An 18,485-nucleotide genomic window follows, 5' to 3' on the forward strand; every position below is an offset into this window, starting at 1 on the left:
TATTCCACCGTTGGTGGGAGTGTGAATTGGCACAGCCACCATGGAAACCAGTGGTTTCAAAGAAGCTTAAAAAACTGAATTACTACCAGGTGGTGGTGGCGCATGCCTTTAATCCCAGCACTCAGAGGAGGCAAAGCCAGGCAGATCTCTGTGAGTTCGAGGCCAGCCTGGTCTACAGAGTGAGATCCAGGACAGGCACCAAAACTGTACAGAGAAACCCTATTTCAAAAAAACAAAAAACAAGTGAATTACCATGATCCCAGCAATACCACTCCTGGAGACCGCCAATGATTTTATCTCCTCCTACAGGGATATTTACACAGCCACACTCACCACTGTTCTAGTTACAACAGCTAGGAAATGGAGTCAGTCTAGATGCTGAGTGATGAACGGATAAAGAAAATATCACACACTAACAATGGAATGTAGTTAGCTGTAAAGAAAAGTATATAATCTGCAGAAGATGGATAGAACTAGAAACTAGGCAAAGTGCAGTAACCTCGGCCCAGAAAGACAAATACTTCACATTTTCTCCCATATATAGATCCCAACTTCAAACTTTTAGATGGAGTCAAGAAGCTAGAAAGGACATATGGGAGAGAAAAGAAAGCCTTAAAGGGGGCGGGGGCAGGGGTGGACAGTGGCACACGTAATGTAGAAGGAGAGGGAGGGATTGGGGATTTAGCTCAGTGGTGGAGTGCTTAGGCAAGCGCAGGGCCCTGGGTTCAGGCCTCAGCTCTGGGGGGGGAAAAGGAGAGGGGAAGAACATGAGTAGTTAAGCACGGTTTACGGTGATGGAGAGAAAGAGGGAGTAGGGGTGAGCTAAGGAAATATTTACGGAAACCTCTTTGTAAGCTAGTTTAAAATACGTACACAGGGACTGGAGAGATGGCTCAATGGTTAAGGGCATTTGCTGCTCTTACAAAGGACCCAGCTTCAGTTCCAGCACCCACACAACAGCTCAAAACTGTCTCTAACTCCAGTTCTAGCCGATCTGGCTCCTTCTGGTCTCTGTGGGCACTGCATACATGTAGTGCACCTACATACATGCAGGCAAACCACTCACATACAAAATAAAAAGTATTTTTTTTTTTTTTATTACACTAAGAGTGAGTTCCAGGGCAGGCTCCAAAGCTACAGAGAAACCTTGTCTTGAATAACCAAACAACCAAACAACCAAATAAATAAAGCTCCTAACAGGATGAAACTCAAACTTTATGGTGGGGAACTGAGAGATGACAGCGGTACCACTGAGGACACATGGGAAAAGATGTGCCAATGAACTAATCAGGTATAATCAATAACATCTATTTTCATTATGCTATTTCTTCTAGAGCATCTTTTAGTAACTACAACTATATCTTAGACAAAGGGAAAGAAGCAATTCTGGGAAAAATAAATGAAGTTTAATCTTCAGTATCAAACATCAGAAGTATCATTTAGCTGTTTACTTTCCACATACTACTACAATGTCACTTTCTATTAATGTCTTGTTACTGTTACCCCAGTACCTATCAACCATGACACAAGTAAGAAATGAAATGCTAAGCCTTACCTCAAGAACCTGGTCAACAGAGGCAACTGGATGCAACATGATGAATAATATGAAAACATACAAAATAATCACAGATATAACAAAAAAATCTGGAAAAGAAAGTAAACAATTAAATTAGGCATTGTCTTTAAATGAAAAGGTGCCAAACACCAAGAAGCATATAATTACATCAAGATTTGGTTGAAATACCTCTACGTGTTGATGAAACAGAAAAAGCGTATGTTGTTATTTATTTCCTACAGCATAAGACATTCTGCAACCCCACAAAAGATTCATTAGAGACACGGCTTCAACCTTCAATGTATGTCAGATAATGGTAGCACATGCTTTAATCTCAGCATTCATTCCAGACACAGACAGATCTGAATTCCTGGCCACTAGAAATACAGTGAGACCCTGACAAATGGTTTCCCTGCCCCATGATACTGCACAAGGACAACTACATTAATACATGAAGGCTATCACGGCGTTAAAGGAAGTGCTGGTGGGACTGCACAACCACAGACAGATAAAATGGGAAAAGAAAAGCGAAAGGAAGGAGTCCCGGGCAGGTATGATGGCACAGGCCTGGAAAGCAGAGGAAGACGACGGAGTCTGAGGTCAGCCTGACCTGCACGATGAGATCTCACAAGAAGAGTGCATCAGAATGGACTGATGACTGAAGTTTCAGTTCAATAAAGACATAACCCACATCAGAAACTTTTCAAATCTTACGACATTTAATTTATTCCTTAGTTAAGAAAGTTGTTATATTTACCTAAACATGTTTTTCAAAAGTTGCTGAGCCACCCCAGGTCTGACTTCTAAAACTCTGCCCAAGACTTCCAGGAGAGGAAAAAAGATTATTTTCACGAGCCTGGAGATTAAAAAAATGAAAAGCTCCCACGGGCTGGGAGATACTCGGCAGTTGGGCACTTGCTGCTCTTCTACAAGATACATACATGTTCTGCTCTCACACCCACATCTGGTAGCTCACAACTCCATGTAACTCCAGAGAATTTAATGCCCTTTTCTGGCCTCCGTGAGCACTGCATACAATTAACATGGACATAGAGACAGAGACACTTATAAGTCTTAAGTACTTTTCAAAAAAAGTAGATGTTGCATGGCCTTATTTTATGTGATAAGCACACAAACATTTTTTTTGAAAATTACTCAAGACTTCAACAAGAATGGAAAATCAAGTATTCGGTTGAGAGGCAGGAGTGTCTAGTAGGTTACTCTCAGCCTCTGGGTCCTCTTTTTTTGTTTGTTTGGTTTTTTTTTGTTTTTAATATGTGGAGCTGAGGATCGAACCCAGGGCCTTCCACTGAGCTAAATCCCCAACCCCATGGGTCCTCTTAAGATTGTCAGTAAGTGAACATTTAGCAATCCTGTTAGAGTGCAAACCCTCTTCACTAGAGCCAAGTGCTAGAGCATTACAAGTTGCTGGTGACTGTAGGGCTGGGCCCACGTGGTTAAGTTAAAAGTGAAATCATTCCGCCTAAAATGGGGATATATTGTTATAACAAAAGTATTTTTTTAAGTAGATACTTTTAAATACATAAAAATGTAAAATAAAGAGCAGGCCATGGTAGAACATTCCTGTAATTCCAATACTCAGGAGGTGGGATGGGAGGTTCAAAAATTTAAGGATGGCCTTGAACTGCCACATAATGAGTACCAGGATAGCCTGGGCTACAGACCCTTTTAGAAATAAAATTTAAAATACGTTAGTTTGGTGGCACATGTCTACAATCCCAAGATTTGGGGGACTGGACAGGGAAGATCACCAGTTCAAAGCCAAAAAGCTTGAGGCTATCCTAGATTGGACAGCAACACACTGTCTCAGTGTTTTCCAAAGGAAAAATACGTAAAGCCAATTAATCATGTCCCAGCTTACTGTAACACAAATCTTTTTGACAAAAAAGGATTTCCTACCTATTCCCTCTAGATAACTCAAACTAATGCAGAGAGCAAATACATACGCCTATGGTTTGTCCATAATACTCTTCTCTAGCTGTTTCTTTCTCCTATTTCCTTCCCAAACAGTAACCGCTGTCTTCTGACAAATTAAGGCATGACAATTAAACACATGAAAAATACAGGCAGCCTCTGAACAGGGGACGCCCACAGTTCAGTACTAACATCTTCGCAGACAAAGGCAGAGGATAGCTTTACCAACAAAAAACTACAAGGAACAAACAACAACTCTAACAGAAGCTGAAACTGCCAGGCAAGGTGGCTCACACCTCCAGTACCACAAGCCGGGAGGTGGAAGATCACATGTTCAACACCCCCCTCAGGTACGTTAAGACCCTGCCTCAAACGAAGAAGCTCAATCTATCAAGAAATGACAGGTAAGACTTAAAAGTGTCCATCATCATGATATTTGAAATGGAAGCATGACCAAACACAGCAGTGCATATATAACTGTGCTAAGTTTAAAAATGTGTAGCTAGACTGAAAGTAGGTTTCATTTTAAAATGAAAATAAACCAGAAAGGAGGGAATGTACCCATCAGGAGAGCATGCCTGACACCTAAGACTGATATTAATTACAGTACAAACAAAAACTCAAAATAAATGTAATATATTACATTGATTAGATCTAGGTAACAACTGAATGGTCCTAGCAAAGAACTATTCCCAGAATTCCAATGGCAATGTACATCACTGACAGGAAAACAAGGGGTGAAAGAGAACTAGCAGAATGTATATGGACAACTATGTTGGTTCCGCTATACACTCTATTGCATAAAGTAGTTTTATGATTATATTTCGGCTGAACTATTTCAGAACATTTTAAAGAAATCAGTGTCATTGTCAACAATAAAGTGGTTATCATTTACTGACATCAATTGGAAGCTAAGAAGATAAATTTGAAGTTTTCTAAATCATGTAACAGATTTATTTGGGGGGGGGGGGGGTTCAAGACAGGATTTCTGTTTAGCCCTGGCTACAACTCCCTGCTTGGAGTGATTCATTCAATCAGTCTGTCTATCCATCTACCTCTTTCTCAACAAACTAAGTATAGATAGGGTAGAGTATATTTCCTTAGATCAATACAGTTAATTGTCCTATGGGAAAACCACCTGAGGACCAGTTCTCTTTATAACTAAAACGAGAAAAAAATTAAATAAGAAAACCAGTCTCTGGACACAGTGCACTGTACCTGCAATCTTAGCATTCAGGAGAATGAGGCAGGAGAATTAACGTATAGAATCTGCCAAGAAAACTAAGTAAGACTCTGTCTCAAAAGAATAAAAAAAAAACTCAGGGTGGGAATGGGGGCGGGGATGAGGTGGCTCAGCAGGTAAAGGCACTTGCCACATAAGGTGACCTGAGTCTAGTTCCTGACACCCATGTAAAAAGTGGAAGGAGAAAGCTGACTCTACAAAGTTGTCCTCTGTCCTCCACATACAATGTTAATTCAAAATAAAATTAAAAACAAACAAACAAAAAAAAAAGGGTTGGGGCTGGGGGCTGGGGAATGAGGCTCAGTTGGAAGAATGCTTTACCTAGCATGTATCACTCCCAGGGTAGGACCCCTAATTCACATACACTGAGCGTGTGGCAAACACCTGTAATTCTAGCACTCCAGTGGAGGCAGGAGATCAGAAGCTCAGGGTAACCTCGGTTATGCAGTCTGAGCTACACAAGACCTTACCAGAATGGATGGATGGATGGATGGATGGATGGATGGATGGACGGACGGACGGACGGACAGATGGATGAATGGGGCTATAATTCACTGGTACAGTACCTACCACCTAGCTTGTGGTCAGAGTCCTTAGGTTTAAGCTCTTAATACTACCTCCACTCCTTCCTCTAAAACCCTCCCCTACCCCAAAGGTTCACCTTTTAGTACATTAACTTTAGTTTCACAAATTAAAGTTACATATAAACTAAAGGTCCTGTTTTAAGCACCAAGCATGGTTCTAGTGGATCTCAGTACAGTTATACAGTTACACAGTAACATGAATAATAGGAAAAAACAAATTTCAGTGCTACCCATTCAAACACATGAGGTCAAACTTGACAGAGATTGTGGAAATGTTCAACTTCAGAATGAGAACAAGGGTCTAATGATTATTACTTCTGTGATGTCTAAATACTAGATCCAACATCTGAACTGGAACATCTTTTCATGGCCACAAGAATATCTGCCATTTGCTCCATGATAGCAAAAGCCACATCAACTCATGTTTGCAATTTTAAAAATTGTTATTGAATGTGTGAATTCGCATATGTGCCATGGCACATATGAGGAGGTCACAGAACATCTGCATGCAGATGAGTCTCTCCTTACACTTTTATGTAGGTTCCAAGGACTGAACTTAGGTCAAGCTTTTCAGGCAGGACAAGAGTCTGCTAAGCCACCTTCACTGGTCCTGTTTTCAATTTTTCAAAGCTAGCAACTAACGTGTAACATCAAGTTTTGTCTGTAAGGTCTAACTTTTGTGATTTATGTTATTATCTATAAACAGACACAGACCTCTATGCCATTGGCCACTTTTGTGGTAGGAAGCAAAAGTAACTAAAAGTTAGGAATTCCAGAGACACTGACCACAACAGCTTGAGTAGAGAGAAAGCAGCAGCTGGTCCTGTGTAGACTGGCCAGAAGGAGAACACACTCACTGGCTCCCGGAGAGCCTCCTACAGGTTCCTGACCCCAGTTCTAATTCTCCGGACCCACTCACAGAAAGGAAGGGGCCAAGTGGGAGGCTGTGCAAACCAGCTGTCACTCTCTGTTTCAACTGAGGCACAGGGATGCTCATGAAAGTGAAGCACAAAACTCGTGTCTGTGAGTGAAGAAGTTACCAGTGAAAAGTCTCTGTTGACTTTATTCCTTTATGTATTTATTTATTTTTGAGACAGGGTCTGGCTATGAAGCTAAGTAGAATCACGATGTCATACTTACAATTCTTGTAGCAAGGCTGCCTGAATGGTTTTCCTTTTGAAAAGGCGACGGCCACTGTGAGGTACTGAAAGCTGGAGATAAAAAACACTGTGGTATTTTCATAGTTTTGTATCTTACACGTGTCGAGTTCAGTCCCATTGAACAAGTGTGACGAGTTCCAACAGGCGCTCCTTGTTGTGTTGCAGACACTGGAACACACAAGAGTCTATTAGGAACGCAGCAGCATCTCCCCATAGAGGCCTTCAGTCACAACGATGCAAAAAGAACAATGCTATTCACAACAAAAGACGCAACAGCAGCAACACACAGGGCAGGCAGAGAAGCTTTTTCTTTTCTCTTTCCCCTTTAGCGAGATATTCCAATCAACTAAAATTATAATCAAGTAATTATTTTTAATTTTAGGAATTTTAGCACAGTGAATGTAAACAGGCCACAGGTCTGCCTTTAGGGCTACCACTTTAGCATCACCCCATGGTAACGGGGGTAATGGATACCACTTCTTCACCTGGGATTCGCACTTCTCGGGGGGTTACACCATATGGACTAAAGCAGGAAGACTTGTGCTAATGTCTGGCCGAGCACTGGCATGAACCACCAACGTTTTTAGTTACAGCTTGCTGTTGTTGCACATACACAATTAGTGATGTTACAGCAATGAACACTGATAAGTGTTAAGCCTCTGTGTAAATGAACTCTGGAAAGATTCAAGACAATTTTGCCTATTCCTTTTCATGGGCAATGCCTATATACATACAAAACAGTAATATGAGTAATGTGAGTTCAAGGCCAGCCTGGTCTACAGAGCAAGCACCAAGAAAGGTGCAAAGCTACACAAAGAAACCCTGTCTTGAAAAAAAAAAAAAAAACCTCAAAAAATAGAACACATAATATTCTTTTCAGAAATTTAAAAATCAATAAATACAGTGTTTCTTCAACTTGGGGTAGAAAAGCTGGAAGTATGACACTATGCCTCTTGGACATTGATTGACACCAATTTTCTCACTTTACAGATAAGCAAGTCTCCGAGGCAGATTCATCAAGTGATTCTATGGTCACGTCCAGGTAATGAGAAGAACTTCGCCTGTACACCTTCTTAGAACTGTCCCCTATGAAGTTTATGCTCAGATTTAATCCCCACTAAGACACTAAAACAAGAGACTGAGTGATTAGGGTTTTGCCCCATGAGTGGATTAATCCATTTATGTAATTCACAGGTGAATGGGGCATATCAGAAAAGGTCTGTTATAAAACGCAGTTTAAATTGGTCTCTCATTGTGTGCTGTCTGGAACTGCCTAGGGACACCTCCATCAAAAAAGACAGCATATGTTATTTCTCAGCCAGTTGGTCTGTGGTACTAACAGAAAACAGACCCTCTCCTAAAGACAGAAGTTAACATGACAAAAAGGAAAAATTTACTAGATGTTTACAGCAAGCTGCAGGCAAGTTCCATACACATTTCAAGGCTCATCTTTGACATTCACCCTACACAAATTTTTATGATGGATTGGCCAACTCACTCTGAGTACGGATCACACACTTTATACTGCTTGACCCAGAAAAAGCCCAGCGACTGAAATCCAACGCAGATGACAATCTGAGACAAGACAGAGAAGAGGAGTGCCCCGGATATAAGGCCAGAAGGTGGTCTCTGTGCCACAAGTTCCTTCCAGGCGGGGTTTAAACTCACTGTGTTTGAAAGGAAAGAACAAAAAGCTGTTGTCTAAATTCCCCACTAAGAAAGAAATAATAAAATTGACTGCAAATAAAACTTTTTAAATTCTGGTTTTGTCTATTAAGTATTTAATAAGAAAAGTTTCTAAACACTCAAACCAGATGTCATACACATTTAAATAATCTGTAAGAGAAAAAATTTATCATTTCAAAAATGCTTCCAGTAAGTTTTACCTTTTTGCTGAAATTCATGGGAAATACTAGTACCAGTAAAAATAATAGTAACTATAGCTGGGCAGTGGTGGCGCACGCCTGTAATCCCAGCACTCGGGAGGCAGAGGCAGGTGGATCTCTGAGTTCTAGGTCAGCCTGGTCTACAAAGTGAGTTCCAGGAAAGGCTCCAAAGCTACAAAGAGAAATCCTATCTCAAAAACAAAAACAAAAAAGAAGAGAAGAATCTACTTCAGTAGAGTAAGATAATGCACCAAGGATAAAATCCACACTGGCTGACTGAGGATCCTCTCCTCATTTACGAACCGACCAAGAAGGGGACTGTAAGCAGTTAGTATTTGATGGACTCTAGGGTGCAAAGAAATCCATTCTGAAGGTTTAAAAAAAAGAGACACAAAAATTACATAAAATCTATGAGTCAGGATTATAACTCACTTCCAGAATAGAAAACAGAGTAAGCAAAATATAAATAACCAGTAATAAAACATAACCAGGAAAACTGGAGCAGGATAAGCTACTTACAATGAATGGTTGATACAAATTTACCAAAACTTAATAATTGCAAAATTTCATATGCTTTGAAATCAAGAAAATTAGCTAAATACTTACTTGTAAATACCACTACCAAAATGATGGCCAGGTCAATGAAGAGAAACTGAAAGTCTCCCAGGTTACTCAGGATCTGGAATAGCAATTGTGAAAGTTTAAGAGGGTTTCCACAGCACTATGCCAGGCCAAATTCTTGTTTTTCCCAAGAATGACACCTTCAAAATGATACCTGAACCAGCTTAAAAACTGAAACACATTGTCTTGAAATCAATCAACAATAACAATTCATTTGCTTAACTTTGGCCAAATGTTAGTACAAAAAGTTTAATAAAATATTCAATTTTCTAATCCTCGGTGTTCTCTAATGTCAGTATCTTTAAGTTTCTTCATACTTATGTCTTCCTTTCTGATACACTCTGTAAATAGTAAAAACGGAAGTTCACAGAGATACCTTTAGGATGTTTTAGTGTCAATTGGTAAGAACTCTACAGTGAGATCATGCCAATCATAATCTAATAGAGTAACCTATTGTAACTACTGGGACATTCTTCTCCAAATTCATAAAGTTCTATCAACTATTACTGAAAGGTCTTTCTGGTTTTTTTTTTTTTGGGGGGGGGGCTGACCTTGTGCTTGCTAGGCAAGCGCTCTACCACTGAGCTAAATCCCCAACGCGGTCTTTTTCTGTAAATACACAGCAAAGTTAACTACAACTGTGACTATAACACAGAAGGCATATCATCTTTAGACTTCAAGGCCATCCTCAACCACATAATGAATTTGAGACTAGCCTACAAACATGAAATCCTGTCCAAAACAAGCAAAACCAATCTGTACTACAGACTAAAAAGAACAAAATCTGCGTTTCTCCCCCACAAAGCTGTAGCCAGGGGCACAGGCTTTAAGAAATATGCATGCCAAATTAATGGAACTGCTATTCAACTCCATTAATATATGGTAATTTTATATACACTTCATACGTTTCATTTTCAATCAATGTATTCAAGATCAATGACACATGTTCAATACCTTTGGTGCCTGACCATTAAGACCATGTCTGTGCGGTACTGGTACTCACAGAATACAGGAGAGTAACACTGAAGTACTGTATGATGCTGTATAATGCCATGAATTTAAACACACAGAAAGACGTCATTAAAGCAGCACGGCCTTCCCTGCGAATAGAAATGTTGGCATGAGATTAACAGCACCTTAAGCTTGTGTGTCCTTCAGAACACAATTTCATCATAACAGGCGAACATCAACATTCACAGCTACAATGAAGTTCTTGGATACCAAAAAAATTATGCCACAACACAAAAGCATCAATCTGTTATAGGTCAAATGCACTGTTGAACATTAAAACAAATGTATATTGCACATTATGATAATTTACCGTATTATATTTTAAGCACAGCTAGAACAAAATTATAAAACCTCAAGCCAGGAATACTAGCTCTCACATCTGTATTCATTCATAGCCCCTGGGGAGGCTGAGAATGGAGGATCATACAAGTTCAAGGCCATTCAGGCTACATAGTGAATTGCTGGCCAGCCAGTACTACAAAGTGAAATCCCATCTCAAAATACAGAGCAGATGCTAAGAAGAAGCATGCATGCTAAGGGGGCTGGAGAGATGGTTTAGCAGTTCAGAGCACTGGCTTTTCCAGAGGATCCAGCATTTGATTCCCAGCACCCACATGGTAACTCACAACTGCCCGGACTCTAGTTCCAGGAGTCCAAATGCTCTTTTCCTGCCTGCTGGGGCATCAAGCATGCACATGGCAGTCATGCACAGACTTCCATGCAGGCAAAACACACAAGTTTTATTAAGGTCTCCTCAAAAAAAAAAAAAAGAAAAGAAAAGAAAAATAGACACACAGAAAGAGAAAGAGAGAAAGATCCCAATCTCTATTACCTGATGAGGTTTGGCACGCAGGAAATACTAGGTGTCTTAGAAGTAAAGGGAGATGCCACGGAAGCTTCAAGCTCAGACAAGGAAATACCACCATGTGCCCTCTTCAAAGCCTAATTGTTTCAAGAAAACTGATTAAATTTAGTGAATATAACTCAGGCTAAAAGAAGAACTAAAGAAAAAGCCACAAAAACTTTACTTACCCCACAATCATTTGCACCATCACCGCACATCCCAACAAAGTAACTAAGAAGAAAAGCAAGTAAGACTCTATTACAGTTCACATATGAGCAGTGATTCTCTAGCACAGTCACAGAGAGCTAATGGATAACTGAGTTTGCACACTAGATGATCCCAGATAGGACAGTCTACTGACAACACACTGGGTTAAAACCAGAAGGAGCTGAGGAACTTATTTCTGTCTGTACATGAACAAGTGATTTTGGTGTTTTGATTTCCTGACCTGTGGAGCAGAAGGCTTCAGCCTGTATACAGTTGAACACATTTGTGTTATGAGTGAAGACTCCTCCCTTAGAAAGTTCAAACATTACTGGTTACTAAAACTCCAGAGGCAGGAACCAAGTGCATTTGTGTGAACCTATAAAACCACAACTTTGGGAGGATCAAGAGTTCAAGGCTAGCTAAGACATTGCCCTCAAAACAAAAATACTCCAAAAGTCAAATTACAAAGTCACTTCTTTCACTATACATCCACACATATACAAATAGCACTAAGTGGACTGAGTAGGTTGAAAAAAGGAAGAAAGAGGGCTGGAGACATATATGGCTCAGAGGTTAAGAACACTGGCTGCTCTTCCAGAGGTCCTAAGTTCAATTCCCAGCAACCATATGGTGGCTCACAACCATTTGTAATGAGATCTGGGTGCCCTCTTCTGTATACTAAATAAATAAATCTTAAAAAAGGAAGAAAGAACCCTAGGAGGGAGAAGTGGAAGGAGAGCTGGGGGATTGGGAGGAAAGGGGAGTGGGCTTGCTTATAACAAACGATAAGCACGTACATGAATTTCAATGAAAAGAGCACTAAATTAATGATCTTTGTGTAGGTATAACCTTAAGAAAGGATTATGGATATTTTACTTCAGCTAGACAAACATGCAGGTGAACTTGTTTTACAAACATGATGTTCACCGGGTGGTGGTAGCACAAGCCTTTAATCTCAGCACTCGGGAGGCAGACAGGAGGATCTCTGTGAGTTCCAGGCCAGCCTGTTCTACAGAGCGAGATCTAGGACAGACACCAAAACTACACAGAGAAACCCTGTCTCAGGGGGAAAAACAAAACAAAAAACCCCATAAAGTTCTGGCTAGGCTCTCCTTCAACTTGGTATGCCTGACTTTGTTGACTACCATGGGAGGCCTAACCCACTCTGAGGAGTGGATGGGGGTAGAGTGGGAGGGAGGTGAGGAGGCGGGAAAAGGGGAGGGAGGGGGAACTGGGGTTGGTATGTAAAATAGAAAAAATTTTAATAAGTGAAAAAAAAACCCCATAAAGTTCATACCTATCTTATACGTATTAATTCTTCACACTTTCACACACACCCCCACACAACATCTCATCTGTTATAAGAAGTATTTCAGCTGGGCGGTGGTGGCGCGCGCCTGTAATCCCAGCACTCAGGAGGCAGAGGCAGGTGGATCTCTTGTGAGTTCGAGGCCAGCCTGGTCTACAAAGCCAGCTCCAGAACAGCCTCCAAAGCTACAGAGAAACCCTATGGGGGGGGGGGGGGGGGGGATTTCAGATTTTTGGAGTTTTTCATATTTTGGAATGTTTGCTTCAAATTTGATTCTGACACTCAAAAAGTTTCAGATTTTGAAGCATTTCAGATTTGTTTGGATTAAGGATGCTAAACTTATACATAAGAAATATTAATTACTATTCTGAATTTGAAAATGAAATTACAATTCATGAGGGGGAGGGGGAATCAAGAAGCCATAAGAATCCATGAATACGCACTCTACATTCTGCAATGCTTCTACCAATTGTGTCTTCTGATCTGGTGCCATCCGAGCAAACACGGTGCCATGCAGCATCAACTAGAAAACACACACAGATTTTTAAAAATGCTATTCACAGTACGCTCATGAAAATATCCATAAATTCACAGTACTTACCTTAGGAACAAGATCTTGAAAATGTTCCAGTATCACTGAAAATGACTTTCCATTCATCGCAAAATGAAAGCGAGTAAACTGAAGATCCTCTAAACTATCATGGGCAAGTTTAATCGGAATAGCCTGTACATGAGACATTCAGAACAATATTCAGGCAGTCACATGAAGAAATGTAGTTCTTATGCTCAAAATATTTATTCTAAGATTAGATTCTTTCACAATATATATTATACATATCATTAAAATCTTAGGATTTGCTGAGGGTTGCCGCACACCTTTAATCCCAGAACTCTGGAGGCAGAGGCAGGTGGATCTCTGAGATCAAGGCAAGCCTGGTCTACAGAGGGAGTCCCAGGACAGCCAGAGAAACCTTGTCTCAAAAGAAAACAAAAGCAAACACGAAAACACACACACACACACACACACACACACCAATGACAACAACAACAACAAAACAAACCTTACCATTTATTCAAAAAGGAAAAATCAATATTAAGGTCACCTATAATAATCATTTTTTAAAAAAAGAAAGAAAAACTATGATTATAGGCAGTACACCTATAATCCCGTCACTAAAGAGGTGAAGATAAGATCAGCTTCCCTTTGAAGTGATCTCAGAACTGCTTTTTTTGTTTTTGTTTTTTCCAGACAGGGTTTCTCTGTGTAGCCCTGGCTATCCTGGAACTCACTCTGTAGACCAGGCTGGCCTCCAACTCACAGATATTTGCCTGCCGCTGCCTCCTTGAGTGCTGGGATTAAAGACATATGCCAGACCAAGAATTACATTTAATGGACTACCTGGATCGTTTACTACTGATTATGATTAAAAACTGGGTATTTGGAATTCTTACACTTTCAAACTATGGTTCTCAATTTTGACTAAATATAAAATTTAAACATTCAGATTCTTTTGCTAATGAATCAGAATCTCTGGAGTGATGGTCCTTGAGTCTATTTTCATTTAGTTTTTGTTAATATTGGGTTTTCCTGTACCATCTTTTTTTTTTTTCCAGACTAAATTCAAATAAGCAAATTAAAAATACAATATAAATATTACCTCTGAGTCAATTGCTGATGATTCATTACACTGTGTCAGGGAGTCTGCATAATGCCAATTGATCTTGGCAACTTTCCCATCCTTTGGAGGTAATGCTTCAGCAATAATAACTTTATCCTGAGGTAGAATCATTCCACAGTCTCTGGCCACGGAGACGGCTGTCAACATGTTATCACCTAATTTTCCGAAATATTTAAAACACATTAAGGTTGACCAGGAAACATGGATGTGAGGAATGAGTACTAGGCGTCTTCGACAGTGCCTATGGCTGGCGGAACAGACCGTGAACAAAGAGGGCCCACAAGATGACTCAGCTGAAAGGGAGCTCTGCTGCCAAGCCTGGTAACCCAAGTGAGTCCAGCTCTCACGTGGAAGTGGAACTGACTCCAGCAAGCTAGTCTCTTGACTTCCACACTGCAAACATACAGACCCATACTACAGAAGAGAAGTGTAATTTTAAAAACTCTAATCTTAATTATGACAATCACCTGGTAATCACTTTCTATTTCTATGTCAATATTAAAAATTACAAGCAATCCCCAATATGAACAAGGAATGCACTTATTCCTCAGGATTTTATATTACAGCACAAGAAACATTTACAGATAATTCACACAAGGCAATGTACACATGGCACAGGAAACAGAACAGAAAGGAAAGGAATGAAAATGTTTCAGTTCCTCCTTCACTGCTCTTCTATATTCTCTATAAACAGGTTTTGTTAGAAATCAAAGCAAGGATTAGACATCTGATTATCTTGGGAAATTATGTAGAGTTGAAACAGAGCAATACACGGTAGAGCCACTAAATAATGTGTTTTTATAAATGACTCACAACTTGAGCTCCAAATCACACTCACCTGTGACCATGACAGTTCGAATGTTGGCTTTATGCAAATCTTCAAGTACTGCAGGGGTTTCCTGCTTTAATTTGTTCTGCATTATAATCAATCCCATAAAATCCATGTTGTTTTCAATGGCATCTCTGAAGAAAAAGAATTAATACACAATGGTTTAGTTTGGACAAAAGATTGACAGCAATCTAAAATACATAAATCTAAAATATCTTTAAGTTATAAAGTAAAACACTCATGCTGAATGAACCACATTTATATGTACCAGTTCATTATCTCCAAAAACTTCTCAAAATAATCTCAAAAAATAGTTTCCAAGCAATTTTTTAATATATTGAAATAAAAATTAAGCTGATATGACATACAAAGATCATGTCTATCTTTGTAAAAATTAACTGGTTCTGGCACTATGGCATACTGATATTTTATACAAAAGGATAAAAACACTAATGTGTTTCCCTCATGAGATATAGCCAAATTCAAATGCTAAGGGAGGAGGGCACACCAAGAGCTATACCAGAAGTATATTAGCTATACCTATGATGGGCTCATTGAGTCTTAATCATCTACAATGTCTACACAATGCAATCCTTTATCTTAGCAATATGATAAAAATAACCATTAGCAGTACCAATGAGATCCACCCATGCACAGATGTCTCTTTTAGAATAGTGACAACCAAGAGTTATCAGCATGTCACTCTTTCAGTAACTGATATCTGCCATGCTGGTGCACATCCCTAGGTCAGTCAAATTTAAAGACATCTCTCCAAGCCACTGCCAAATTTATATTTGGCTCCCTCAGGGTGGTTTTAGGAATAATAAACAGTAGAATCATTTACCGCTCCTAGTACAGGCTTGGCACATAGTAAAAATCTGGTAACAGGCTAGAGGGATGTGGTTAAGTCCCACTTTTAAAAGAGAACCCAACCAAATTCAGTTCCCAGCACTGACATCAGGTCGCTCACAAATGCCTGTAATTCTACCTCAAGGGGATCCAACACTCACTTCTCTATCCATGCGCACTGCACTCACATATGCAAATCCACAGACATACAGGTAACTTAAAAATAAAATTAAAAAAAAAAAAAAAAAAACGAATCTGATAACAATTTCACAAACTACAAGTACTTCCAGACTTCTAAATAAAACAGTTATTTCCAGAACATAAACTAACTCTCCCGCCAAAAAAAAAAAAATCAATAAAGAGTGGGATGTGGTGGTACACAATTTAATCCCAGCACTGGGAGGCAGAAGCAGGCAGATCTTTGAGTTCCAGGCAAGCCTGGTCTACACAGTAAATTCCAGGATACCAGGACGACACAAAAAAAAACTTGAAAAACAAACAAAAAAGGGCAATATATCTCAAACACTAACAAAGCTACAATATACACATTTCACACATTCAACTTTTAATAGATACATAACCACAGGCCACTACTGTACATGACTTAGAGGAATGTAAGTGATGCATTATGCAACTGTAGGAAAGCCACTCAGCCTTACCTACTAACATGCTGTACTTTGTGCCATGTCAGCTTGGACTCTAGTTTCCTGTGTGCAAGAGCAATCACACGGAAGCCTTGTTTGGTGTAATCTTCTAAAACTTTCTCAAAATCAACTGGAACTTTTAAAAAGAGGAAATTTAATTTTAGAATTGCTAATGTAAGTTCATATAATCATCAGTTTTACCCAGAGCCTAGTCATCCCCTTACCTGTTTCAGGTTTACAGAGACCGGCAATGACCTCAGGGGCTCCTTTCATGTAGGCATCCATTTTCTTGTCACCTAGTATCCTTGCAACCACACTCATCCGTTGTAAAGCAGAAGAAAATGGGAACTGTCGAACAATTCCTATCTCATAAATAGCCTATTTAATTTCAAGAAAGGCACAAAGGACTTATTATTCTTTAAGAATAAAAGCAAATGTACTTATCTAAGAAGAAGAAAGCATCTTCACTTACTGGAAGTTCAAACAGCTCCTAAAAACAAGAGAATAAGTACAGATTAATACAGACCAGCTGGAAAAACAAAATACATTCAGGAAGTAACAAGCAACTCTGAGTAAGTTAGAACCTAGAGGCCCTCTACAGCACCACCCATGAAAAAGGAATGCTGTCACTGTGTAGCTTCATGGTATGACTACCCGGGCAGAATGCATATGGCCCAGGCTTCCGTTCCTAGCATAGGAGAGTGGGGATAAGGTGGAAAATAGTCTTCAACATTTTCATAAAAATACTGACACATTAAATGGTAAAATAAAAGAGAGGAACACTGAAAACTTCATCTAAGAGCAGAACTACTAAGAGTGCCTTTTCCTAAGTTCTGTGTATGCAATGGAGGATACAGATGCACACTAAAGGATTGACTCTCACGCGTGTAAGCGGCAAGAAGGACAGAAGGGCACTGGGAATGGCATCTCAACATTTTACAGTGCCTGGAACACAGCAGGGCAACCCATCTGATCAGCTCAGTTAAAACACAGTGTCTGCAGGGATTAAGACCCCGACTCCCTCTCCTAGAGGTACTTCCCAACCAGAGTTCAAGTGACATCACACCATTTCTTGGTGTCCTGCCGCTACGGTAGACTCGGGAAGCAGCTGTTTGGGAGGACGAACCACAGTGGGCATAATCCGGTTATGAAGTGCCGTTTCTTCTTCAGTTGCTTCTTCCAAAACCTAAAAGGAAAACACTCAACATAGCAGAAAATCCCATACTCCTTTCATTTTTAAGTGGGCCATTAAAAAAAAAAAAAAAAGCAATTGTTACCAAAGGACATGTGAACACTAAATTATTAACAAAAATATATTTATTCTAACATAAATAAAATAAAACATAAAAAGAGCTACTCTGATACCTTTGGGTGAGGGAAGAAATACATTGGAAGTAGAAATAAAGGAGCAAATATGAAGCCTGCTGTCTCCAGGATGAGCTGGAGGCACATGGTTGTTACCTTTTAAGTATTTTTAGCCTATAATACAAGAATTTCCCTTCTGCCAGCAAATTTGTTCACAAGTGTACACTTGTAATCCCAGTACTCAAGAATACCAAAGCAAGAGAATCAGGAGCTTAAGGCTAGCCTAGACTACAAAGTGAGCTTGAGGTCAACCTGGACTACAGGAAGAGCTTTCCTCAAGTCTAGACAGAGTTCAGATATGGTTAATAGAACACCAAGTAGAAAATAGGCTGTACTAGTCAGTATGTGATTTGAGAGCCATACCATGAAATCACCTTTAGTTAAGCTACTAAGAGTCATAACCTCTTGATTTTCACTTTAAAAAAATTATGTGTATGGGTATTCTACCTGCACATTTTATCTGAGCACCATGTGTGTACCTCATGCCAATGAAGTCAATGAGAGGACATAGGATCCCTGGGACTGAGTTACAGACAGTTCTAAACTGCCATGTGGTACCGAGAATTGAACCTAATATTATGCAAGAGAAGTCAGTGCTCAAAAGCACTGGGCCATCTCTCTAGCTCTCAACTTTACTTAAAAATTCTTTTCTGAGTAAGATGACTCAAGGGTTGAAGATGCTTGCTATGCAGGCCTTATTATCTGCTTTCTGATCCTGAGATTTCCATGGTTGAAGAGAACAAAACACACACACAGCCCCAACA

The 18,485-nt window shown here is 39.7% G+C and overlaps 1 protein-coding gene across 3 annotated transcripts in view; it reads right to left on the minus strand.

Annotated features, from left to right (window-relative positions):
* Atp13a3 (ATPase 13A3) overlaps positions 1-18,485 on the minus strand; it is an 80,644-nt gene that overhangs the window by 15,696 nt on the left and 46,463 nt on the right. For all 3 annotated transcript variants that reach the window (XM_036203489.1, XM_036203490.1, XM_036203488.1), the window contains 15 exons: positions 17,423-17,542; positions 16,829-16,846; positions 16,581-16,734; positions 16,372-16,492; positions 14,873-14,997; positions 14,014-14,189; positions 12,957-13,079; positions 12,799-12,878; positions 11,028-11,070; positions 10,828-10,937; positions 9,988-10,084; positions 8,970-9,042; positions 7,976-8,144; positions 6,458-6,645; positions 1,556-1,644 (listed from right to left, as the gene is read on the minus strand). In XM_036203489.1, the coding sequence (XP_036059382.1) occupies positions 1,556-1,644; positions 6,458-6,645; positions 7,976-8,144; positions 8,970-9,042; positions 9,988-10,084; positions 10,828-10,937; positions 11,028-11,070; positions 12,799-12,878; positions 12,957-13,079; positions 14,014-14,189; positions 14,873-14,997; positions 16,372-16,492; positions 16,581-16,734; positions 16,829-16,846; positions 17,423-17,542 (1,686 nt within the window). The remainder of the gene's footprint in view (positions 1-1,555; positions 1,645-6,457; positions 6,646-7,975; positions 8,145-8,969; positions 9,043-9,987; positions 10,085-10,827; positions 10,938-11,027; positions 11,071-12,798; positions 12,879-12,956; positions 13,080-14,013; positions 14,190-14,872; positions 14,998-16,371; positions 16,493-16,580; positions 16,735-16,828; positions 16,847-17,422; positions 17,543-18,485) is intronic.

Source organism: Onychomys torridus, chromosome 12 (assembly GCF_903995425.1).
Source record: "Onychomys torridus chromosome 12, mOncTor1.1, whole genome shotgun sequence".
Lineage (NCBI taxonomy): Eukaryota > Metazoa > Chordata > Mammalia > Rodentia > Cricetidae > Onychomys > Onychomys torridus.